Source organism: Ranitomeya variabilis, chromosome 5 (genome assembly GCF_051348905.1).
Source record: "Ranitomeya variabilis isolate aRanVar5 chromosome 5, aRanVar5.hap1, whole genome shotgun sequence".
NCBI classification, from domain to species: Eukaryota; Metazoa; Chordata; class Amphibia; order Anura; family Dendrobatidae; genus Ranitomeya; species Ranitomeya variabilis.
The window spans coordinates 644,635,499-644,661,175 of record NC_135236.1 but is presented as its reverse complement, the minus strand read 5'-3'; the positions used below and the strand labels follow the sequence as shown (position 1 = coordinate 644,661,175).

At 43.4% G+C, this 25,677-nt stretch overlaps 1 protein-coding gene across 1 annotated transcript in view; it reads right to left on the bottom strand.

The window, feature by feature from the left end:
* Positions 1-288: 288 nt before the first annotated feature.
* The window catches only part of LOC143773992 (neuropeptide Y receptor type 2-like), a 70,566-nt gene continuing 45,177 nt past the window's right edge, over positions 289-25,677 (bottom strand). The window contains exon 2 of the mRNA XM_077261287.1: positions 289-2,624. Coding sequence (XP_077117402.1) covers positions 1,460-2,611 — 1,152 coding nt within the window. The 5' untranslated portion in view covers positions 2,612-2,624 and the 3' untranslated portion in view covers positions 289-1,459. The remainder of the gene's footprint in view (positions 2,625-25,677) is intronic.

Below are 25,677 nucleotides of genomic sequence, written 5' to 3'. Positions count from 1 at the left end.
AGTGCCACAAAATTGTGACCCTGACACATTTTTAGAACACTGGTGTCTTCTTAAGATGTGAAATTGCTACCCCTGTACCCCTATACTGTAGCTGCACCATGACGTTTAGGAGCATTTTAGTGATAATGGAGTTAAAGATGTAAAAATCAACCATTTACCAATATAATAATTTTTTAAATTGTGCCTCTGTTCATCATCAAGGGTAATGCATGGACACATGTAAATGTGTTGTTTATAGTGCTCCATAGCTGTAGTGTGTTATGCAATACTACTAGCGGAGTCTGCAGCCTCGGAGACCAGAATTTTAATTTTTACACATAACTGAAATACAGTACCAATGTATAGCTGAAGCTTAAAAGCAACCACCTCTTGTTGGCTAGAATGAAGCAACCAATAATTCTCTATTAAATGTCATTCAAACATTTTAAAAATATACATTTTCTGTACATTGGGTCTAATATACACAAATAATTTAATAAAAATAATACTGCAGTCTCTGCTCGGAAATATTTGGTTACAATAATTTGATGAATTGAATGTGTTTATGAATTAGAGATTTTAGTTGTAAATGTACTTATTTGGCTACCATATTAACATATCTACAACCAAATTACTCATAAGGTTTTCGGATCTATATCTGTCATAAAACCCCTAACTCTAACGACTTACAAAACGGATTCGTTGGTCCCGATTCATCAAGACCAGCAATTTTCTCTCTGGTCTTGCTGAGGGGGCATGTTGGAGTCAGATGTGCCCACCACTCAATAAATCAAGAGAATCTGACAAGTGGTGGGTGGCTCCGTATGCCACGACAGAACTCTGACTCCAGTCCCTGGCTGGAGTAGGATTTCTTTCATAAGAAAAGGAATGGATTGTCATGAATTAGGGTGCTTTCACACTGCGTTCTTTGTCACATTCAGTGGTCAAGTCAGGGCTTATGTCCGAACACCCCCCAGCAAAATGGGATTTGGGCATATGCACCGATTTGGCCATGGACTACAATGGTGCACATGGAGTCTACGTGTGCCCTGTCGTGCATAATTTTTGGGTGAATATGCCTACTTGAAGCGTAATAATCATAGTAAGTAGACTGTATCTGGGTGTTCATCTCCAGTAGGTGTATACACCCCAAAATTATGCAAAGCATACTCCCAAATCACAGCTTGCGGAGCAACTGAACATGGTGAAGAACGCAGTGTGAAAGCACCTTTAGATGAACTGTTGAGTCACAAATCTGCCGTGTACCATCCCTCCCCAGCTCTGCCCAAATTGCAGAGCTGGGAGAAACTGGAAGTAAGTCAAATGCAAAAAGCTACAAGTTGGGAAAAAAATTGCGCCTTTCAACTCAATTTGCGCCAGAATTCTGGCCATAGACGAATCGAGACCATTGTGTTTATTGGATACTGTTCAGTGACCAAATGGCTTTTGAAAGAGATTTTGTGAGTAGCTGGGAAGCTTGTTACACATGAGCTGGAGGATGTCCATTTTCTCCGGCATTCCGAAAACTACCATGATAAGTGGTGGCACGAAAAGTATAAGAATGACCCCGGAGAGAGCCATCATGTTGGCCATTATGCAGTTTATTCTTGCATCCAAAAAACATAAGAAACCCATTTCTGTAATTCTTATTCATCCATCCATAAAGGAGAGGGTTGGCAAAGGTAGAACACATGGCAATAACATGAAAGATGGAATAAAGAAGTTTGTACTCTTGGAATACAAGGACCCAGTCCAAGTCTATGGCCAACTGGAAGACATGAAAGGGAAGCCAACAAATGGCAAACAAGATGACCATCATCACCAGCATTTTAGTTGTGTTTTTTCTTCGCTGATGGGTGTCACTTCTTGGTGTTGGACTTATGTGGTTCTTCAGCTTCAACCATATTCTGGTATAAGCGAAGCATATTACAATGAGGGGAAGGACATACTGTAGAAGAAGCATCGAAATACTATAAATGGCAGCATCCCTGCTGTTATTTGAGGGCCACTTCTCTGCACAAACAGCTATTTTGAGTTTCAAAGCTGGCAAGTCCTCAAACCTATACTCTCGAAAAATAGCTAAAGGAATAGTAAAAATGGAAGCCACCACCCATGTGACTGTAACAATTAAGAAGCTGAATTTTTTGGAGATCCGACTACTTAGGTGAAATACAATACACCAGTATCTATCCAATGCGATGACAACTAAGGTCAGAGTTGAGACATTGACACTCATGGCTTGTGCATATGGTAACAAATGGCAAAGTACCGATCCAAATTTCCACTCATCCATCAATGTGTAGACCAAGGTGAAAGGCAGGCAAAGACTATCCACCATAAGATCAGCCACAGCTAAGTTGGCTATGAAAAAGTTTGTTACTGTCCTCATGTTTTTGTATTTCAAAATCATGTAGATAACCAAAGAGTTGCCAACCAGTCCCAAGAGGATAATCAAAGAATATGCTGTGATGAGGATCACCTGAACCCAAATGAGATTAGTGCTATCCGTCATGAAACTGGAGCCATGGAAAAACTGGATGGGGGAAACTGTGCTCTTTACATGCCGTCCTCTCAAATGAAGCTCTTCTGTCATGTTGCTTTGCTTTAATGTCCCCATTTGAGCTGAGAACATTCCTTGATTTTACCTACAATAGAAAGCAAGAGGGACAATCTTTAAGTTGAGCTTGGAATTTCCAACAGCATTAATATACAGTATATATGTAATATATATATATATATATATACAGTGGGGCAAAAAAGTATTTAGTCATTCAGCAATAGTGCAAGTTCCACCACTTAAAAAGATGAGAGGCGTCTGTAATTTACTTCATAGGTAGACCTCAACTATGGGAGACAAACTGAGAAAAAAAAATCCAGAAAATCACATTGTCTGTTTTTTTATCATTTTATTTGCATATTATGGTGGAAAATAAGTATTTGGTCAGAAACAAACAATCAAGATTTCTGGCTCTCACAGACCTGTAACTTCTTCTTTAAGAGTCTCCTCTTTCCTCCACTCATTACCTGTAGTAATGGCACCTGTTTAAACTTGTTATCAGTATAAAAAGACACCTGTGCACACCCTCAAACAGTCTGATTCCAAACTCCACTATGGTGAAGACCAAAGAGCTGTCAAAGGACACCAGAAACAAAATTGTAGCCCTGCACCAGGCTGGGAAGACTGAATCTGCAATAGCCAACCAGCTTGGAGTGAAGAAATCAACAGTGGGAGCAATAATTAGAAAATGGAAGACATTCAAGACCACTGATAATCTCCCTCGATCTGGGGCTCCACGCAAAATCCCACCCCGTGGGGTCAGAATGATCACAAGAACGGTGAGCAAAAATCCCAGAACCACGCGGGGGGACCTAGTGAATGAACTGCAGAGAGCTGGGACCAATGTAACAAGGCCTACCATAAGTAACACACTACGCCACCATGGACTCAGATCCTGCAGTGCCAGACGTGTCCCACTGCTTAAGCCAGTACATGTCCGGGCCCGTCTGAAGTTTGCTAGAGAGCATTTGGATGATCCAGAGGAGTTTTGGGAGAATGTCCTATGGTCTGATGAAACCAAACTGGAACTGTTTGGTAGAAACACAACTTGTCGTGTTTGGAGGAAAAAGAATACTGAGTTGCATCCATCAAACACCATACCTACTGTAAAACATGGTGGTGGAAACATCATGCTTTGGGGCTGTTTCTCTGCAAAGGGGCCAGGACGACTGATCCGGGTACATGAAAGAATGAATGGGGCCATGTATCGTGAGATTTTGAGTGCAAACCTCCTTCCATCAGCAAGGACATTGAAGATGAAACGTGGCTGGGTCTTTCAACATGACAATGATCCAAAGCACACCGCCAGGGCAACGAAGGAGTGGCTTCGTAAGAAGCATTTCAAGGTCCTGGAGTGGCCTAGCCAGACTCCAGATCTCAACCCTATAGAAAACCTTTGGAGGGAGTTGAAAGTCCGTGTTGCCAAGCGAAAAGCCAAAAACATCACTGCTCTAGAGGAGATCTGCATGGAGGAATGGGCCAACATACCAACAACAGTGTGTGGAAACCTTGTGAAGACTTACAGAAAACGTTTGACCTCTGTCATTGCCAACAAAGGATATATTACAAAGTATTGAGATGAAATTTTGTTTCTGACCAAATACTTATTTTCCACCATAATATGCAAATAAAATGATAAAAAAACAGGCAATGTGATTTTCTGGATTTTTTTTTCTCAGTTTGTCTCCCATAGTTGAGGTCTACCTATGATGTAAATTACAGACGCCTCTTATCTTTTTAAGTGGTGGAACTTGCACTATTGCTGAATGACTAAATACTTTTTTGCCCCACTGTATATATATATATATATATATATATATATATATATATATATAATTATCTCGACTACAAAACTGCCCATCATAAATTGGGAGTTGACAGTTGGGGTGGGGGTCCCTGCATACTGTCCAACAATGCCTAGTTTATTCATACATTTCTAGGAGGATTCACAGAGAAATAGCCCGACACAAAGTTCTGAAACAAGATGTTCAAAAATTATTATTTCATGCCTTGGAGAAACAAGAGTTATTGACCTGAAAGTAAACAACTGCCCATAACCAACCATCCCAAAAATACAAAAATATGTCCTCCTCGTAAGTGCTTAATTGTCAACCTTGACTCAACTACCCTAAGGCTATATTCCCGCAATGAGTATTTCGCACGTTTTTGATATTGCAGGTTTTTGGCACCTATTAGGTAAATTAGGTTACTTGCAATTTTTCATTGTGTTTTTTAACAATCGCTTTTATTGCCTTTTTGATGCTGCAATTTTTGTATTTCTTTGGTCATGTTTTAAATAAAGCTGCTTTGTTTTTTATACTTCTTGTTATTTGGCTTTGGTAAAGCGTAATTGATACAGCCATATGCTTATTAGATGTGTTTTAGTGAGTTTCCCCAGCAGAAACACCCTAAGAACTTACCGTATTTTTCAGACCATAAGATGCCCCGAACCAGAAGATGCACCCCAAATAGGGAAATAGAAAAAAAAATAATTTTATGTGTAAATGAGGGTCTGTTTTACAGTCTAAATATAGCTTACCAGGGTGGTGGCAGCGGTGGAGCAGGTCCCAGGAGATAGGGTCGCCGCTGCAGTAAGCCAGCGATGGCAAGAGTGAGGCGATGCTGCGGGCCCTAGTCTGGGAGCAGGCAGTGTCCCAGTGGTGCGACGAAGAAGCCATTGACCTCCCAGCATGGGCTTCAGGAAAATGTCAGTGGTGAGAGGCAGAAGCAGAATCCCCGCTGTTCACATTGATCTCCCAGGGGTGGGCTTCAGTAAAATGGCATAGAAGGTGGTGCATGTGCAGAATGAGATCTCAGATGTCACTGAGCTGAGGTTTCAATCTGTGCATGTGCCAAAACCACCTCCGGGAGATCAATGGCTCTTGCCTCACACCGCCAACATTTTCCTGATGCCCACGCCGGTGAAATCAATGGCTCCTGCCTTGCACTACCGTAACATTCTCTCCTCCCAGCCAAGACTCGGCAGCATCACCCGACTTCTGCTGCTGTCCCACAGCGGCGACCCTGCCTCCTGTGACCCCACTCCACCTCATGTTGATCACGGCAGTGAGAGCGGGTAAGCAGTCCATTGCACTGTCTGGCACCTTTACATTGCCGCCTTTAAGCACTTGTCACTTTATACATTTATTGTTATTATTTCTCATAGCCGGGTGCTATACATGTGCTTGAATTATGCTCTGCAGTATGTTATTTCACTGAGGATAGAAGTACTGAATGGTCATAGAACCCCAGCACTTTTAATGTATTAGATCTCTTGTACCATGAAATAATTATTATTATTAATACTGTTATATCCTCTAGTGAACCTCTGCTTTATTCTCTATCTTATTGGACATTACTGCATAATTATACCTCATGCTGCTATCCTTTTTACCTTGATTAATAATATATTGTTATCTCCCATCTCCCGCATCATGTTCTGTTGAGAGATTTTTATTTTTTGATTGCTGTCCTTATATGTGCTAATATGCTAATAAATATTTATTCTAATTTTAGTCGAGTGTCTTAGTATAGGTATTCTAAGTCTTTAGGGGTCACAAAACAATCATAATCTATGTATACATGCTAATGGTTGGTACCTAGTAGCACTCCCTTTTGAAAGTATCACGGCTTGAAAACGCTTTTTGTAGCCAGACAAGAGTCTTTCAATTCTTGTTTGAGGGTTTTTCATCCATTCGTCCTTGGAAAATTCTTCCAGTTCTGTGAGATTCCTGGGTCGTCTTGCATCCTCTGCTATTTTGAGGTCTAGTCACAGATTTTCAATGATCCTCAAATCAGGGGATTGTGAGGGCCATTGTAAAACCTTCAGCTTGTGCTTTTTGAAGTCATCAATTGTTGATTTTAATGTGTGTTTGGGATTATTATCCATTTGTACAAGTTTTACAAGGTTAGAGGTAAATGTACGTTCTGAGGCCAGCTTCACACAGATTCTTGGTTTATATATATACATCCCAAAATGAATGGACTGACCCTTGGTCTCCTGACCCAAATTTACAACCTCCTAGGTATTGCCATCCTTGTACCGCCCAAGAAATATGTCCATCTAAACAGAGCTTAAAGATGGATCTGTCTCTGTACATCCTAAATTACAATCAGCAATTAGCTACACTCACGAGAAAACAAGTATAGTATTAATGACTGTTTTCTGCTGTAGCCTTGCTGGTTTGCCAGGATCAGATATTTCACAGTTCAATGAGGGAAACCATCATTCAAAAATAAACTCTTTACTGAATGGGGATTTGGTAGGGATGATATACAATGGCTAGCGGGTACAAAATCTTATGAATGTACTCATTGCTCTTTAGTAGCAGGCACAGTAGCAGCAGCTGCCAGCTTCCTGCAGCTGCCGGGAGATCACGTGTGCCCGCTACTAAAGGGAACAAATATTCACTGTTTCCCACGCCCATGGGAGTGGAGAGCAGTGAGTATTTATTCCCTTAACTAGCAGGCACACGTGATCGCCCGGCAGTTGCAGCAAGCCGACGACTGCGACTATTGTGCTATTGTGCTATTAAACAGCAATGAATTTTCATTTCTCTTTAGCAGCGAGCACAGGCTTTAGCCACAGCAGCCGGCTCCAGCCTCCTGTGACCTGCTGCTCCTCCACTGTCGCTCACCCTCCATATTGTGGAACCCTCACTCGAGTATAAGGCTTCTTTCACACTAGCGTCGGGCTCGGCCCGTCGCCGTGCATCGGGCCGAGGTCCCCGACGCTAGCGTTGTCCCCGCCGCACAACGGGGGCAGCGGATGCATTTTTCCAGCGCATCCGCTGCCCCATTGTGAAGTGCGGGGAAGTGGGGGCGGAGTTCCGGCCGCGCATGCGCGGTCGGAAAAAGCGGACCGTCGGGAGCAAAAAACGTTACATGTTACGTTTTTTGCTCCCGACGGTCCGCAACAGCACGGCGCAACCGTCGCACGACGGTTGCGATGTGTGTCATTGCGTCGCAAATGCGTCGCTAATGTTAGTCAATGCAGAGAAATCGCATCCTGCAAGCACTTTGGATGCGTTTTTTCGGCAAAACGACGCATTTGCGACGTAATGCAGTTAACGCTAGTGTGAAAGTAGCCTAAGCCAAGGGAGGCTTTTCAGTGTTAAAAATGTGGTGAAAAACTCGGATTATACTCTCCTTGTGGCTATAATCGTGTATTATATACGTTTTTGACTCAAACGATTACATCCCCCATTGATATCACTGTTTTATGTCAGCTTATGTATGTATTTATTTCCGATATACAATTTTTTTCCTCCGTCAAGACATTTATTACTATGGTTTGCTATATTAATGATCTTGCTTTGATCCTAAACCTTATTTCTCTGCAAAGCCTTGAACTGCAGGTCACTTTCAATGACAGGAATAACTAGACTGCTATCCAGCTCCAGTCCGTCTTTGTTTAACTAGCGCTATCTCTGAGATCTTTAATTATGGAGAGAAAATGGAAAAAAAGGGTCTTTACTAAAGTTCTGTTTAACGCAGTACATGCTGGAAAGCAAAGAACTAATGAAACAATGGATATACAGTGGCTTGCTAAAGTATTCATCCCCTTGGCTTTTTACTTATTTTTTACATTACAATGTATGTTTAAATATTATTTAAATTCGATTTGTATGTGATGCATCAGCACTAAATAGTCTCAGTTGGTGAAGAAAAGTGAGAAACATATAGGCATAAATTAAGTTTATGGAATCAAGTAATTGGAATGTGCATATGTATTCACCCCTTTTTGCTATGGAGCCCCTAAAAATGTCAGACAGGACGTCCACCTGTGTGCAATCTAAGTGTCACATATCGGTCAGTATATACACTTTACCTTTTCTGAAAGGCCACAGAAGCTGTAACATCATTAACAAGAGGCGCCACTAACCAAACACCATGAAGACCAAGGAGATCTCCAAACAAGTCAGGGACAAAGTTGTTGAGAAGTACAAGTCAGAGTTAGGTTATAAAAAAATATCCCAATGTTTGATTATCCCCGGGAGCACCATCAAATCCATTATTGTCAAATGGAAAGAACATGGTACCACAACAAACCTGCCAAGAGAGGGCCGCCCACAAAAACTCTCAGCCCAGGCAAGGAGGGTATTAATCAGAGAGACAGCACAGAGACCAAGGGTAGCACTGAAGGACCTGTAGCATTCCCATGCAGAGACTGAAGTATCTGTCTATACAACCACAATAAGTCATACACTCCATAGAGGTGGTCTTTATGAAAGAGTGGGCAGAAAAAAGCCTTTACTTACAAACAAAACCTGTAAGGCATCTTTTGAATTTGACGAAAGACATGTGGGAGAGTCCCCAAATGTATGGAAGAAGGTGCTGCAGTCAGATGAAACCAGATTTGAACTTTTTGGCCACCAAGGTAAATGCTATGCTTGGCGCCAAATCAACACAGCTCATCACCCCAAGAACACCATTCCCACTGTGAAACATGGTGGTGTCAGCATCATGCTATGGGGTTGTTTTTTGGCAGCAGGCAAAGGGAAAATGGTCTGAGTCAAGGGTAAGTTGGATGATGCGAAATACAGGGATATTCTTGAGCAAAACCTGTTTCAGTCTGTCAGTGATTTGAGACTGGGATGGAGGTTCACCTTCCAAAAAGACAATGACCCAAAACTAAAGCAACACTCGAGTGGTTTAACCCCTTAACAACTTATGACTTATAGGTAAGTCATAAGCCGGCTCCGGAACTGAGCCCGTGTGTTTTCAGGCACATGAGAGCTGATCTGATCAGGTGTCATGCTCTCCTAACAGTCGTAGCTGGAATCGCAATCCACCCCTTGTGGCTGGCGTTCATAGCAGATAAGCATTTCTGCTACACAATGCAGGGCTGAAACCTTGCTATGTATAGCGCAAGCGATCAGAAGATCGCAGCTTCTAGTCTAAGGAGACTAATGAAGCAAGTGATAAGTTAAAAAAAAAAAAAAGTAAAAGAAAAATATAAAGGTTATATCACTGCCCTTTTGCCCCATGCAAAATAAAACAATAAAAAACATACATTCAGAAACGCCCGATCTATCAAAATGTAAAAATAATTAATTTAATCAGTAAGTGGCGTAATGAGAAAAAAATCAAAATGCCAAATTATTATTTTTTCTCCGCAGCATTGCAATAAAAAGCCATAACGGATAATAAAAACATTGTATCTACCCAAAATGGTATCAACAAAAATGTCAGATGGTCAGCGTGCAAAACAAAAACCCTCACCCAGCCCCAGATCACAGAAAATGGAGACGCTACAGGTCTCAAGAAAACGGTGACTTTTTTCTTTCCCACAAACTTTGGATTTTGCTTCACCACCTAAATAAAAAAGAACCTATACATGTCTGCCTGGGGAATCATAATGGCAGGTTAGTTTTCGCATTTAGTGAACGTGGTGAAAAAATAAAATTGTGGAATTGCACCAAACCGACAATTATATTTCTTATTTAATTTAAAACTTAATTTCTAGGAAATCCTAACAGTGTGCTTTGCTATTTTCAGAAGTTTTGGAAGTCGGATAGAGAATGTCAAAGGAAGTGAATACTTTTGCAAGCCACTATAAATAAGATTATTTAGTTGTGGTCCTATCCTAATCAATATCTATTTATCTCCTGTATATATATGTGAAACATTGTCAATGCAGCAATGTGTGAACAGCACTCAGGACTGATTCACACCTAAAAAATAGTTGCCAACATTACAGATTCTCATCCACAGACAATCTGCTGCTCAGTCAGTGCGTCTTCTGTAATCCTCATGTTCCCAGCGTCATACACCAAAGATGTGAAATACTAATTTTAATTCTCAAATATATTTTATTGTAACTAATTCTTCATTAACTCATAATGGCACAAGGACTAAATCTATAGTCATATGAATAATTGCTCCCACCCAATTGCCCACAAAGGAAATGAAATACACCTAGACAGATTTTTTTTATTAATGAAAATATATTGGAAAAGTTGTTATTCTGCTCTATATCCCCCCTATAAGTTCCTCTGTAAATGAGTTTTCCAAATTGTAACATTAATATGAAATCTCTAAGACTATGTTCACACTGCAGCCAAAATCTGCTCTCTTGGCAGTGTAAGCAGGTTCGGAAATGCAGCAATGCAGGGATTGCAAAACAATGCTGTATAACAACATTATTTAATTTTGAACAAAAGGATGAAACTGATCTTCTCACAGGGAGTTAATAAACACTAAACAAGAATCAAGGGGGTTAAAGAGTTAACGCAACAGTCTGATAGTTAAACGGTACTTATCGTAGTCTTTTCTGATCCTCATCCACATAGAGTCTGATGGGAGTCGGAGTACCGGCAATGGCTGGCGTGGTGTCCTCAGATGAATCCCAAACAAAATCATGGTCCAGCTTCTGGCAGCAACAGGCGGTCATCGGTTTTGCCCGCTGAGCTCCTAGTCCATAAATCTGTGCAGCCGAAGAGGGGAGCGCTGCAAGAGTCTCTGTCCAACGTGGATGCTGCTGTGCGTCTATCAGAAATGAGGAATGCACCTCAGGGTCCTGCACCTGGCCCCCGCTCCTCTGCGAGAGCACTGTACTCTGCGCAAGTTCTGCCTCTGTAACTGCAGAGCGCACCGCACACCTCCCACTGCTCTCACCGCCGGCGGGAAACTCTGACTTCTTTCCCGTGCTTCATGTACACTACTTGGCTTAGCCATGCCCCCTCTACCCTGTCCAGTCCCCCATTCTTTCCCCCCTGCAATGCTGGACGTAACCTCGACAGTTCCGGACCCGGCATGACGTAGGTACCCGCAGCCCGGTCTTCCTCCTTACAGCCGTAAAAAAGCTATCTTCAAAATGACTGTCTTGAAGGATTTTTCGACTTGTTTCTTTTTTCAGTGAGGATTATGTGTGTTTTGTCTACAGCACATGTATAATAAATCTAGTTTTAGTTATGAAAAACATTTCAACAACACCCCCCCAATAAAAAATTTTGCATCTTTTTTTTTTCACTTTTTCATTGTTTTCTATAGGTGAAAACAGGTACAGACTGGGGATGAAATTCAGTCCTGGCATTTGAAATCACACAGGCCCATGTTGTCCCCGTCCCCATGAAACAGATGGGATATATTACTAATATTACCCTGGATGGAGGAAATGAAAATTTTCTACAAGACCAATATCTCTAATGATACCCGTGGCCTGCTGGGGTAAGTAACGGAGTCATCAACTGTGTACTCCTTCACAACGCTTAACAGTATGGGTATCTTGAGAACCGATTCTATTTAACAATGTAGCAGACAAGGCAGCCCTTGACCAGACAGGCCCTTCTGGCATTTGCCAGAATTGCCAGATAGCCAGTCCGGCCTTGGGTGAAAACATGCTGAAAGAATTGACATGCTACAGGTTTCGAAATCGCTGCATTTCTCAAATTCAGTCAGGAAAAACAAGTTTGTGCATGAGTTTCTGAAATATCATAACTTTTGCTGGTACTGTTAAAACAGATTTCAATTTGCATAAAAAACACAGCAAAGAAAAGGCTGAATGTGAACATAAGGTAGTCCCTGAATTGTTCCTTAAGCATCAAGGAACTACTGGACCACACAATTCACCACTCAAATATATGTTATAAAAAATTATTTTAATAGTGCAACCTATTAAAATATACAAATTCCAAAATAAATCCTGTTTTTTACAACACAAAAAAAGACTGTGCCTCATTTGTGAGGGACCACCCAGCAGGAGATTCTTATGGACAATAACCAGATAGTGTGAGGAGACTGCAGGCATGGAGGATTCAGTAATGGACTGTACATAGACCAAGGGTGATAAGGGTTTATTAAACAGCAGAAACTCCACGCAGGGAGAAAACGGAGGGATAATATTCCCTAATACAGCAAATGGCTAATGGGAATAACTTAAGGGACAGGGACAAATAAAGCAGACAATTCAAATAAATATAACTTATCACTTAGACGCCAGTCACGGTCGAACTCATGTCTGTGACTGGGGCCGCTTAGATTGCGTTGCCGTGGGAGTCTGTCACAGTCCTGAGGAAGATGGGGTAGTATTGCCTGATGTTGGTGGTGTCCTCTTGTGGTTCTGATGATGGTGGCAACTCCTCGGGATCCTGATGCTGGTCTTGGGCGATGAAGAGGGAAACGTCCTTATCCTCAGTGGTAAGTGTCCCAACACTACGGAGACCTGCATCACTGCCCAAACACAGTTTACAATGGGCAGCCCGGGTCTGTGCTGTATAGATGCGTTCCTAAGTCCCATTCACAGACCTTGTCTCTCACGGTTAGTGCTGTCAGCGGGGGCGGCTGTGGCAGCGGTCTCAGCGAGGGCAGCGATGTCAGCGGGGACAGCGGTGTCTGAACAGCACCCTGTCGGTTGTCTCCTGTCGAAGCGCTTATCTGTCCCAGGCTCTGCTCTACCCTGCCCAGTCACCTCACAGCTGATTTTACCTCACAGGCATCTCACGCGCTCGACATTCCCGCCCAAACTGTTTGAATCCTCGCCCGTGAACGTTCTCTCAGCTTGACCACGCCCCCTTCTCTCGAGTACAGGGAGCGGTCCCGCGCTTTACGCTTTCTCCTCTATAATTTAGGTGACAGCCGTGATGGTTCCGTACCCGTTACGGAGGAGACATGCCTAGTTGGTTTCTTCCCCTTACATAAGGTAGTCCCTGTATTGTTCCTTAAGCATCAAGGAACCACTGGACCACACAATTCACCAATGAAATATATGTTATAAAAAATTATTTTAATAGTGCAACCTATTAAAATATACAAATTCCAAAATAAATCCTTTTTTTAAAACACAGAAAAAGACTGTGCCTCGTGTGTGAGGAACCACCCAGCAGGTGATTCTGAAGGACAATAAACAGATTACAGTTCAATTATATATATATATATATATATATATATATATATATATATATATACTACAGGTAATAAAACGCCTCCTGAGGAAGTATAATTCGAAACGTGCATTGGGGCTGAGGACAGCACAGCGGGACACCGTAAACACCTACAGGTAATCAATTAATCTACCCATACTTTTTTAATGCATACAAGAAAACAATATATTCAAGCTACTTGGCATTTATTTTAGCAGAATATATCTGCTTCTATGCATATGCACTTTCTACAGTTCACTTACACATTTTTTGCTACGTAGTTTGTTACCTGTAGTATATATATAAAATTATATGAAATGATTAGAAGTTATATAATATTATCCCTTTTATGTAAGACTAGCTGTTTCCAGCCAGCTAACGCTCGGCACGCTCATTGCTATCTAGTTAACGCTGCTGGTGATTTAACTAATCGTAATAGTAAATAATGACAACATTCAATAGCGCTTACGCAGGTGGTAAATTAACTTAAAATGAAGTTAATAACAATAATAATCATTAAAAATCTGAATAATACTAATAACCAATCCTACGATTTAGTCGATATTGTTGTTGTCGATCAGCAACTGCATTGTTGTCCGGATTTTCCTGCGGCCTGTGAGATGGACCTGGTAACTCTTCTTGGCTCATTTTGTTTGGGAGAATGCGGATGCAATTAAATGTATGTTTACCTTGGCTGAAGTGGTTGAATTACATAGAAAGGAAGTGCTGCGTGTGGTAATGTGGGGGGGGGGCGGAGCCTCCTGTGGCAAATTGTGGGGACGGAGTCTCATGTGGTAATGTGTGGGGAAGGAGCCTCGTGTGGTAATGTGGGGGGATGGAGCCTCGTGTGGTAATGTGGGGGAATGGAGCCTCGTGTGGTAATGTGTGAGGACGGAGCCTCATGTGGTAATGTGTGAGGACGCAGCCTCGTATGGTAATGTGTGGGGACGGAGCCTCGTGTGGTAATGTTGGGGGGACAGAGCCTCGTGTGGTAATGTGGGGGGACGGAGCCTCGTGTGGTAATGGGGGGCGGGATTATGTGTGGTAATGTGTGGGGGGCGGGATTATGTGTAGTAATATGGTGGTGGGTGGGATTATGTGTGATGATGTGGTGGGGGGCGGGATTATGTGTGGTGATGTGGTGGGGGCAGGATTATGTGTGGTAATGGGGTGGGTGGCGGGATTATCTGTGGCAATGTGTGGGGGGCGGGATTATGTGTAGTAATGTGGTGGGGGGTGGGATTATGTGTGATGATGTGGTGGGGGGGTGGGATTATGTGTGGTGATGTAGTGGGGGGCGGGATTATGTGTGGTGATGTGGTGGGGGCAGAATTATGTGTGGTAATGGGGTGGGGGGTGGGATTATGTGTGGTAATGGGGTGGGGGGCGGGATTATGTGTGGTGATGTGTTGGGGGGGCGGGATTATGTGTGGTGATGTGGTGGGGGGCGGGATTATGTGTGGTGATGTGGGGGGGCGGGATTATGTGTGGTGATGTGGTGGAGGGGTGGGATTATGTGTGGTGATGTGGTGGGGGCGGGATTATGTGTGGTGATGTGGTGCAGATTGTGTGTGGTAATGTGGTGGGGGGCGGGATTGTGTGTGGTAATGTGTGGGGACAGAGCCTCATGTGGTAATGTTGGGGAGACGGAGCCTCATGTGGTAATGTGTGGAGACGGAGCCTCGTGTGGTAATGTGTGGAGACGGAGCCTCGTGTGGTAATGTGTGGGGACGGAGCCTCGTGTGGTAATGGGGGGTGGGATTATGTGTGGTAATGTGGTGGGGGGCGGGATTATGTGTGGTAATGTGGTGGGGGCGGGATTGTGTGTGGTAATGTGGGGGGCGGGATTGTGTGTGGTAATTGTTGTGTATCCGCTTTTTGGGCTCCCCTGGTGGTTGCTGGTGGTACTGGTGACTTGTTTGCACTTTGCTTCTTCTGTTCACCTGCTTCCATCAGTGTTTGGGAGTTTCCTATTTAGCCTTGCTCTCCAGTCATTTCCTTGCCGGTCATCATTGTAACCAGAGCCTTCGGTTGCATGTTCCTGCTACTAGTCTGCTGATCAGCTAAGTGGACTTTGTCCTTTTGTTTTGTACCTTTTGTCCAGTTTGCAGTTTTTGTGATTCTCTGTAGCTGGAAGCTCTTGCGGGCTGAAATTGCCACTCCTGTGTCATGAGTTGACACAGGAGTCTTAAAGTAATTTCAGGATGGTTTTTTGAAAGGGTTTTCAGTTGACCGTGAAGTCCTCTTTTGTATCCTTCTGCTATCTAGAAAGTGGACCTCTCTTTGCTAAATCTACTTTCATACTGTGTATGTCTTTTCCTCTTAATTCACCGTTATTACATGTGGGGGGCTGCTATCATCTTTTGGGGTATTTCACTAGAGGTAAGCCAGGTCTGTTTCTTCCTCTACCAGGCGTAGTTAGTCCTCCGGCTGGCGCGTGGCATATAGGAAGCCGTAGGTATGCTCCCTGGCTACTGTTAGTTGTGTGGTAGATTTAGCTCACGGTCAACTCGAGTTTCCATCACCCGAGAGCTCGTTTGTTACTTATGTGTTTTTTACGTTCCCTTGCCATTGGGAACTATGACAGTATGACCGGCCAACAAAGTGTTAATTGTTTGGGCTGAAGCAGGAGAAAAAGAAGTGTTGAAGGGAAATTTTTTTTTTTTCTTTCCCTCAGAGTTTTGCTGCCTAGCCCTTAATTGCTGTCTAGCTGCTTCTTACCTCCTCTTAACCCTTGAATGGCTCTGACCTTAGCTGTTTAACATGGATGTCCAGAGTTTGGCTGCAGGTTTAAATAATCTTGCTACCAAGGTTCAAAATTTACAAGATTTTGTAATACATGCTCCTATTTCTGAACCTAAAATCCCTACACCAGAGGTGTTTTCCGGAGATAGATCTCGGTTTTTGAATTTCAAATATAATTGTAAATTATTCCTTTCTCTCAGACCTCACTCCTCAGGAGATCCTGTCCAGCAGGTTAAGATTGTAATCTCTTTGCTGCGAGGTGACCCTCAAAATTGGGCATTTTCATTGGCACCAGGGGATCCTGCGTTGCTCAATGTGGATGCGTTTTTCCTGGCTTTAGGGTTGCTTTATGAGGAACCTAATTTGGAGATTCAAGCTGAAAAAGCTTTGATAGCCCTATCTCAAGGGCAAGATGAAGCGGAGATATACTGCCAAAAATTTCGTAGGTGGTCTGTGCTTACTCAGTGGAATGAGTGCGCCTTAGCGGCAAATTTCAGAGAGGGCCTTTCTGATGCCGTTAAAGATGTTATGGTCGGGTTCCCTGCGCCTACAGGTCTGAATGAGTCCATGACAATGGCAATTCAGATTGATCGGCGTTTGCGGGAGTGCAAACCCGTGCACCATTTGGCGGTATCTTCTGAAGAGACGCCAGAGAAAATGCAATGTGACAGAGTTATGTCCAGAAGCGAGCGGCAGAATTATAGGCGTAAAAATGGGTTATGCTTCTATTGTGGTGATTCTGCTCATGTTATATCGGCATGCTCTAAGCGTACTAGGAAGGTTGACAAGTCCAGTTCAATTGGCACTTTACAGTCCAAATTTATTTTGTCTGTAACCTTGATTTGTTCATTATCAGTTATTACCGTGGATGCCTATGTGGACTCGGGCGCCGCTCTGAGTCTTATGGACTGGTCCTTTGCCAGGCGCTGTGGGTTTGATTTAGAGCCTCTGGAAGTCCCTATACCTCTGAAGGGTATTGATTCTACACCTTTGGCTTGTAATAAACCACAGTTCTGGACGCAAGTGACTATGCGTATGACTCCAGACCATCAGGAGGTGATTCGCTTCCTTGTGTTGTACAATTTACATGATGTTTTGGTGCTTGGATTACCATGGTTACAGTCTCATAACCCAGTCCTTGACTGGAAGGCTATGTCTGTGTTAAGCTGGGGATGTCGGGGGGCTCATGGGGACACTCCTATGGTGTCCATTTCGTCATCTATTCCATCTGAGATTCCGGCATTTTTGTCTGATTATCGTGATATTTTTGAAGAGCCTAAGATTGGTTCACTCCCTCCTCACAGGGATTGTGATTGCGCCATAGATCTGATTCCTGGCAGTAAATTTCCAAAGGGTCGTTTGTTTAACCTATCTGTACCTGAACATGCTGCTATGCGCGAGTATATTAAGGAGTCCCTGGAAAAGGGACATATTCGTCCTTCTTCATCACCTTTAGGAGCCGGTTTTTTCTTTGTCTCTAAAAAGGATGGCTCTCTGAGGCCTTGTATTGATTATCGTCTCCTGAATAAAATTACAGTCAAATATCAGTATCCGTTGCCTTTGCTGACTGATTTGTTTGCTCGCATAAGGGGGGCTAAGTGGTTCTCTAAGATTGATCTCCGTGGGGCGTATAATTTGGTGCGAATTAAGCAGGGGGATGAGTGGAAGACCGCATTTAATACGCCTGAGGGCCATTTTGAGTATTTGGTAATGCCTTTCGGCCTTTCTAATGCACCTTCTGTCTTTCAGTCCTTAATGCATGATATTTTCCGGGAATATTTGGATAAATTTATGATTGTGTACTTGGATGATATTTTGATTTTTTCTGATGACTGGGAGTCTCATGTTCAGCAGGTCAGGAGGGTTTTTCAGGTTTTGCGGGAGAATGCTTTGTGTGTAAAGGGTTCAAAGTGTGTTTTTGGGGTTCAAAAAATTTCATTTTTGGGGTATATTTTTTCCCCTTCTTCTATTGAGATGGACCCTGTCAAGGTTCGGGCTATTTACGACTGGACGCAGCCTACTTCTCTGAAGAGTCTCCAGAAATTCTTGGGCTTTGCTAATTTTTATCGTCGATTTATAGCTGGTTTTTCTGGCGTTGCTAAACCTCTGACGGATTTGACTAAAAAGGGTGCTGATGTTGCCAATTGGTCCCCTGCAGCCGTGGAGGCCTTTCGGGAGCTTAAGCGCCGCTTTTTGTCTGCCCCTGTGTTGCGCCAGCCTGATGTTTCTCTTCCCTTTCAGGTTGAGGTCGATGCTTCCGAGATCGGAGCGGGGGCGGTTTTGTCGCAGAAAAGTTCCGACTGCTCAGTGATGAGACCTTGTGCGTTCTTTTCGCGAAAATTTTCGGCCGCCGAGCGAAACTATGATGTTGGTAATCGGGAGCTTTTGGCCATGAAGTGGGCATTTGAGGAGTGGCGTCATTGGCTTGAGGGTGCCAGACATCAGGTGGTAGTTTTGACTGATCACAAGAATTTAATTTATTTGGAGTCTGCCAGGCGCCTGAATCCTAGACAGGCACGTTGGTCGTTGTTCTTTTCCCGGTTTAATTTTGTGGTCTCGTACTTACCGGGTTCTAGGAATGTGAAAGCAGATGCTCTTTCTAGGAGTTTTGAGCCTGACTCTCCTGGGAATTCTGAACCTGCTGGTGTCCTTAAGGATGGAGTGGTTTTGTCTGCTGTCTCTCCAGATTTGCGACGTGCTTTGCAAGAATTTCAGGCGGATAGACCTGATCGTTGTCCGTCTGGTAGACTGTTTGTTCCTGACGAGTGGACCACTAGAGTCATCTCGGAAGTTCATTCTTCTACTCTGGCAGGTCATCCGGGAATTTTTGGCACCAGAGATTTGGTGGCTAGATCCTTCTGGTGGCCTTCCCTGTCTCGAGATGTGCGTGTTTTTGTGCAGTCTTGCGATGTGTGTGCTCGGGCCAAGCCTTGTTGTTCTAGGGCTAGTGGGTTGTTGTTGCCCTTGCCTATTCCGAAGAGGCCTTGGACGCACATCTCTATGGACTTTATCTCGGATCTCCCTGTTTCTCAGAAGATGTCTGTCATCTGGGTGGTGTGTGACCGTTTTTCTAAAATGGTTCATTTGGTGCCATTGCCTAAGTTGCCTTCCTCATCTGAGTTGGTCCCTCTGTTTTTTCAAAATGTGGTTCGCTTGCATGGTATTCCGGAAAACATCGTTTCTGACAGGGGTACCCAGTTCGTGTCTAGATTTTGGCGGGCAGTCTGTGCCAGGTTGGGCATTGATTTGTCCTTTTCGTCTGCATTCCATCCTCAGACCAATGGCCAGACGGAGCGAACTAATCAAACTTTGGAGACTTATTTGAGGTGTTTTGTGTCTGCGGATCAGGATGATTGGGTTGCCTTTCTGCCGTTGGCGGAGTTTGCTCTTAATAATCGGGCTAGTTCTGCCACTTTGGTTTCTCCTTTCTTTTGCAATTCAGGGTTTCATCCGCGTTTTTCATCTGGTCAGGTTGAATCTTCGGATTGTCCTGGAGTGGATGCGGTGGTGGATCGGTTGCATCGGATTTGGGGACAAGTGGTGGATAATTTGGAATTGTCCCAGGAGAGGACTCAGCAGTTTGCTAACCGTCGTCGTCGTGTTGGTCCCCACCTTCACGTTGGGGACTTGGTGTGGTTGTCTTCCCGTTTTGTCCCTATGAGGGTTTCTTCTCCCAAATTTAAGCCTCGGTTCATCGGTCCTTATAGGATTTTGGAGATTCTTAACCCTGTTTCCTTTCGTTTGGACCTCCCGGCATCTTTCGCTATCCATAATGTGTTCCATCGGTCGTTGTTGCGGAGATATGAGGTACCGGTGGTTCCTTCTACTGAACCTCCTGCTCCTGTGCTGGTGGAGGGTGAATTGGAGTACGTCGTGGAGAAGATCTTGGACTCCCGTATTTCCAGATGGAGACTTCAATATCTGGTTAAATGGAAAGGCTATGGTCAGGAAGATAATTCTTGGGTAACTGCCTCTGATGTTCATGCCTCGGATTTGGTTCGTGCCTTTCATAGGGCTCATCCAGATCGCCCTGGCGGTTCTTGTGAGGGTTCGGTGCCCCCTCCTTAAGGGGAGGGTACTGTTGTGTATCCGCTTTTTGGGCTCCCCTGGTGGTTGCTGGTGGTACTGGTGACTTGTTTGCACTTTGCTTCTTCTGTTCACCTGCTTCCATCAGTGTTTGGGAGTTTCCTATTTAGCCTTGCTCTCCAGTCATTTCCTTGCCGGTCATCATTGTAACCAGAGCCTTCGGTTGCATGTTCCTGCTACTAGTCTGCTGATCAGCTAAGTGGACTTTGTCCTTTTGTTTTGTACCTTTTGTCCAGTTTGCAGTTTTTGTGATTCTCTGTAGCTGGAAGCTCTTGCGGGCTGAAATTGCCACTCCTGTGTCATGAGTTGACACAGGAGTCTTAAAGTAATTTCAGGATGGTTTTTTGAAAGGGTTTTCAGTTGACCGTGAAGTCCTCTTTTGTATCCTTCTGCTATCTAGAAAGTGGACCTCTCTTTGCTAAATCTACTTTCATACTGTGTATGTCTTTTCCTCTTAATTCACCGTTATTACATGTGGGGGGCTGCTATCATCTTTTGGGGTATTTCCCTAGAGGTAAGCCAGGTCTGTTTCTTCCTCTACCAGGCGTAGTTAGTCCTCCGGCTGGCGCGTGGCATATAGGAAGCCGTAGGTATGCTCCCTGGCTACTGTTAGTTGTGTGGTAGATTTAGCTCACGGTCAACTCGAGTTTCCATCACCCGAGAGCTCGTTCGTTACTTATGTGTTTTTTACGTTCCCTTGCCATTGGGAACCATGACAGGTAATGTGGTGGGGGCGGGATTGTGTGTGGTAATGAGGTGGAGGGCGGGATTGTGTGTGGTAATGGGGTGGGGTGCGGGATTATGTGTGGTGATGTGGTGGGGGCGGAGCTACTGTGCAGGGGGCGGGATTAGCGAGTAATCACGTTGCCTCTTATATATATAGATTCCTACAAGACTGATATAGTGTAATAAGCAGGCAAAACTGAATAAACGTTGGTTAACTAAACAGTCTCTTGTTAATGGTTCCATTTATTGTGGCTCTGTAGCCTGTCACTCTATGAAGGCGCTGTGGATCGCAGAATGCCGGCAGTGTTCGATGTAATGTCTGCTGGCGTCCTTGCCTAGCACATGGTCTTTCTTCAGGTGGCAGCGGGCGGTCACCCCGCTGAGCCAATAGTCCATATATTTTTGGAGTAAGAAAGTAGAGCTCCCCACAAGATTCGTCTTGGCGCGGGTCTCCTTAAGCAGCCGCTGTGACCTGAAGGGCTGCGCTGCAGTGTTTTACCCGGCATGCGCCTCTCTGGATATCGGCCAACACCCGGATGTCTGTACTCTGATGCTCCGTCGATAAAATGCTCCCCTGTGCAGCCGCCGGTTTTGGTGAGTTCCTCACTATGTCACCCTTTCTCTTCACGTCGCGGCCTGTCGCTCCCCTCTCACTGTTTGCGGTCTGTACCTCATCAGTGTTCTGGCGGGAAGGCCTCTTCCGTTGCCACGCAACCCATTTTACCTCACACTGACTGGCCACGTCCCTTTCACCCTTGTTACGGTCTCGCTCAGGCTGCAATCTCGTTCCCCCCAGGAGGTTCGGCCCCAGCAGATCCGGACCCAGCATTTCAGCAGATCTGGCAGCCCGGTCTTTCCTTCTACAATAGGATCATGCTGAAAATTCCACATACTACCAATCAAGAATGGTAACTATATTTCTTATTTCATTTAAAAATTAGTTTCTAAGTTTAATGTTCCAATGAATGTGGGCTGGAACTCCAGACACAGCACCCAGAAGTCAGCAGAGCTTTATGTACTAGTCCTGAACCCTTACAACCACATACTGGTAGCTACCAGAGACCCAATCTTAAAAATGTTATTCAGAAACTAGTAAATTAATCCATAGGATGAGGGATAATTTAATGATACCCAGGAGTCCAAACACTCTGACCACCAAAAATATCGAGATTTCTCTTTAATTTGAATTGCTTCCAGTCAATGACAACTTAGTGGTGCATAGTATGCTTCTACATACAGATTCATTGTTCACACAAAACGTCAAAGCTCCCCTAAGTGGTAGCTGCAGAAAAAAACTGAATTTTATTATTTAAAGAGTAACTAAACTTTTTTTTATTATGTAATTATTGATCAGCCTTTGCAAAATTATGAATCTTTGCAATGTGCTCCATTATCTTATTTTGCTTCCTTCTCTCTCAAACATGATGATAAAAGTACTATTTTGCCTGCCTAGCTGATGCTATTTTAGAAGCTCCTTTGAGCTGCTGCTCTAGGAAGAATCTGTACTGAAACACTATTTACAAACAATATGCCTGTGTGAGCATCTTTGCTCTCCTCCCCCATACTCAGACAGTGGGAGTATTTACAAATAGTGTTTGAACACAGATTCCTGGTAGAGCAGCTGTTCAAAGCAGTATCAAAAGGAGCATCAACTAGGCAGTCAAATCAATACTTTCAGCAAGGTGTTTGAGAAAGAGAGAAGAAACCAAAATAAGGTAATGGGGTACATTATAAAGAATCATTACTTTGCAAAGTCTGATCAATTATTACATTTTAGTTACTTTCTAACGTTATTGAAAAATATATCAAATATTATACACCATGTTTCTGGTGTAAAAAAAGTAATCTGCTTATTAAAAATTGTGACATTTTACTACAGCACAACTGAGGATAAAAATGGTGATTTTTTTCTCTCCCTTTTACTTACGCTCTGGGATAAATGTTTGCACTGATACTACATACATACTAGGAAGGAATGCCATTTATGTGTTAAAATTGAATAGAAAACCTACATATCTTAAAATAAAAGATGATCCTGAAAGGCGTTGTACAGGATACGAAAAACATGGCTTCTCTATTTCAAAAACAGTGAAAACTCAGTTCATGGCTTGGATCTGATATTGGAATTCAGCTTGATTAAACTTAATGGGGCTGAGTTGCAAAACCGCACACAGCCTGTAGGATGTTATGCTACAAAAAGAAACAGAGACTTACTAGAACCTCCCAATACAGGGAAACAAAGGGGAACAGGTGGAGTGGAGAAGGAGCACACAGTGTCCGCAAAGATGTATGCAAGCATTGAATATATGAATTCTAAATGTCATGAATGCCAAATAGACTATACTTAGAAAATTAAGGTATTTAGTGCACAAATTGGACTGAACAGAACCTCCCAATACAAGTAAACAAAGGTGAACAGGTGGAGTGGAGAAACAGCACACAGTGTCTGCATTGAATACCGTATATACTCGAGTATAAGCCGAGATTTTCAGCCCATTTTTTTAGGCTGAAAGTGCCCCTCTCGGCTTATACTCAAGTCATTGTCCCAGGGGTCGGCGGGGGAGGGGAAGCGGCGGCTGTCACATACTCATCAGCTCCTGGCATGGTCCCTGCATCTCCGATGGTCTCCAGGAGACGGCAGCTCTTCCTGTGTTCAGCGGTCATGTGGTACCGCTCATTAAAGTAATGAATATGGACGCATATTCATTACTTTAATGAGCGGTACGTGACCGCTGAACGTAGGAAGAAGCTGCCAGCTCCCGGAGACCATTTGACAGTGAGAAGCTGCCAGGGACTGCGCCGGGAGCAGGTGAGTATAACGGGGGAGGGTGAGCATTGCGCGATATTCAACTGACCCCGTTCCACCGCCGGGCGCCGCTCCGTCTTCCACGTACTCTGCCTGTGACTCTTCAGTTCAGAGGACGTGATGACATAGTTAGTGTGCAGCAGTGGAACAGGGAAGGTGAATATCGCAAGTGTCGGGAGCTTGAGCGACGAGAGGTGAATATGTGATTTTTTATTTTAATCGCATCAACAGCATATGGGGCATAATCTATGGAGCATCTTATGGGGCATAATCTATGGAGCATTTTATGGAGCATAATCTATGGAGCACCTTATGGGGCATAATCTATGGAGCATTTTATGGGGCACAATCTATGGAGCACCTTATGGGGCCATCAACCTTTATGCCGAATTGTATGGTGCTTAATCTATGGAGCATCTTATGGGGCATAATCTATGGAGCATTTTATGGGGCATAATCTATGGAGCACCTTATGGGCCATCAACCTTTATGCCGAATTGTATGGGGCATAATCTATGGATCATCTTATGGGGCATAAGCTATGGAGCATCTTATAGGGCATAATCTATGGAGCACCTTATGGGGCCATCAACCTTTATGCCGAATTGTATTGGGCATAATCTATGGATCATCTTATGGGGCATAAGCTATGGAGCATCTTATAGGGCATAATCTATGGAGCATTTTATGGGGCATAATCTGTGGAGCACCTTATGGGGCCATCAACCTTTTTGCCGAATTGTATTGGGCATAATCTATGGAGCATCTTATGGGGCATAATCTATGGAGCATTTTATGGGGCATAATCTATGGAGCATTTTATGGGGCATAATCTATGGAGCATTTTATGGGGCATAATCTATGGAGCACCTTATGGGGCCATCAACCTTTATACAGCATTGTATGGGGCATAATCTATGGAGCATCTTATGGAGCCATAATCGACCTTTATACAGCATTGTATGGGGCAAATGTTTCTATGGAGCATCTTATGGGGCCATTATAAACCTTTGTGCAGCATTATATGGGGCATATTTTAATATGGAGCATCTTATGGGGCCCATCAAGAACTGTATGGAGCATTATATGGGGCTCCTGATTCAATATGGATATTCAAAAACATTTAACCTACTGATGTCTCAATTAATTTTACTTTTATTGGTAGCTATTATTATTTTTGAAATTTACCAGTAGCTGCTGCATTTCCCACCCTAGGCTTATACTCGAGTCATTAAGTTTTCCCAGTTTTTTGTGGCAAAATTAGGGGTCTCGGCTTATACTCGAGTATATACGGTATATGAATTTTAAATGTCATGAATGCCAAATAGACTATACTTAAAAAATTAAGGTATTTAGTACACAAATTGGACTGAACAGAACCTTCCAATACAAGTGAACAAAGGTGGACAGGTGGAGTGGAGAAACAGCACACAGTGTCTGCAAAGATATATGCAAACATTGAATATATGAATTATAAATGGCTTGAATGCCAAATTGACTATTCTTAGAAAATGGAGGTATTTAGTGCACCAGTTGGACTGATCAGAGCCTCCCAACAGAATGAAATGAAGGTGAACAGGTGGAGTGGAGAAGCAGCACACAGTGTCTGCGACGATATATGCAAGCATTGAATATACGAATTCTAAATGGCTTGAATGCCAAATAGACTAACTTTGGAAAATTGAGGCATTTAGTGCACAAATTGGGCAATTTGTGTGTGACCACCAGATATGACAAGGCAACCTTTCCTTGATGGGACCCTAACCTTTTTAGATGTGCCACTGTTCTTTAAAAACAAATCAGCCATATTTTTTCTAATTCTGTCCAACCCTTTGATTTCCAGACTTGGACATCAAATCAAATGATAACAAATATTGAACGTGATATTTGACATACACTGTAACATAGTAACATAG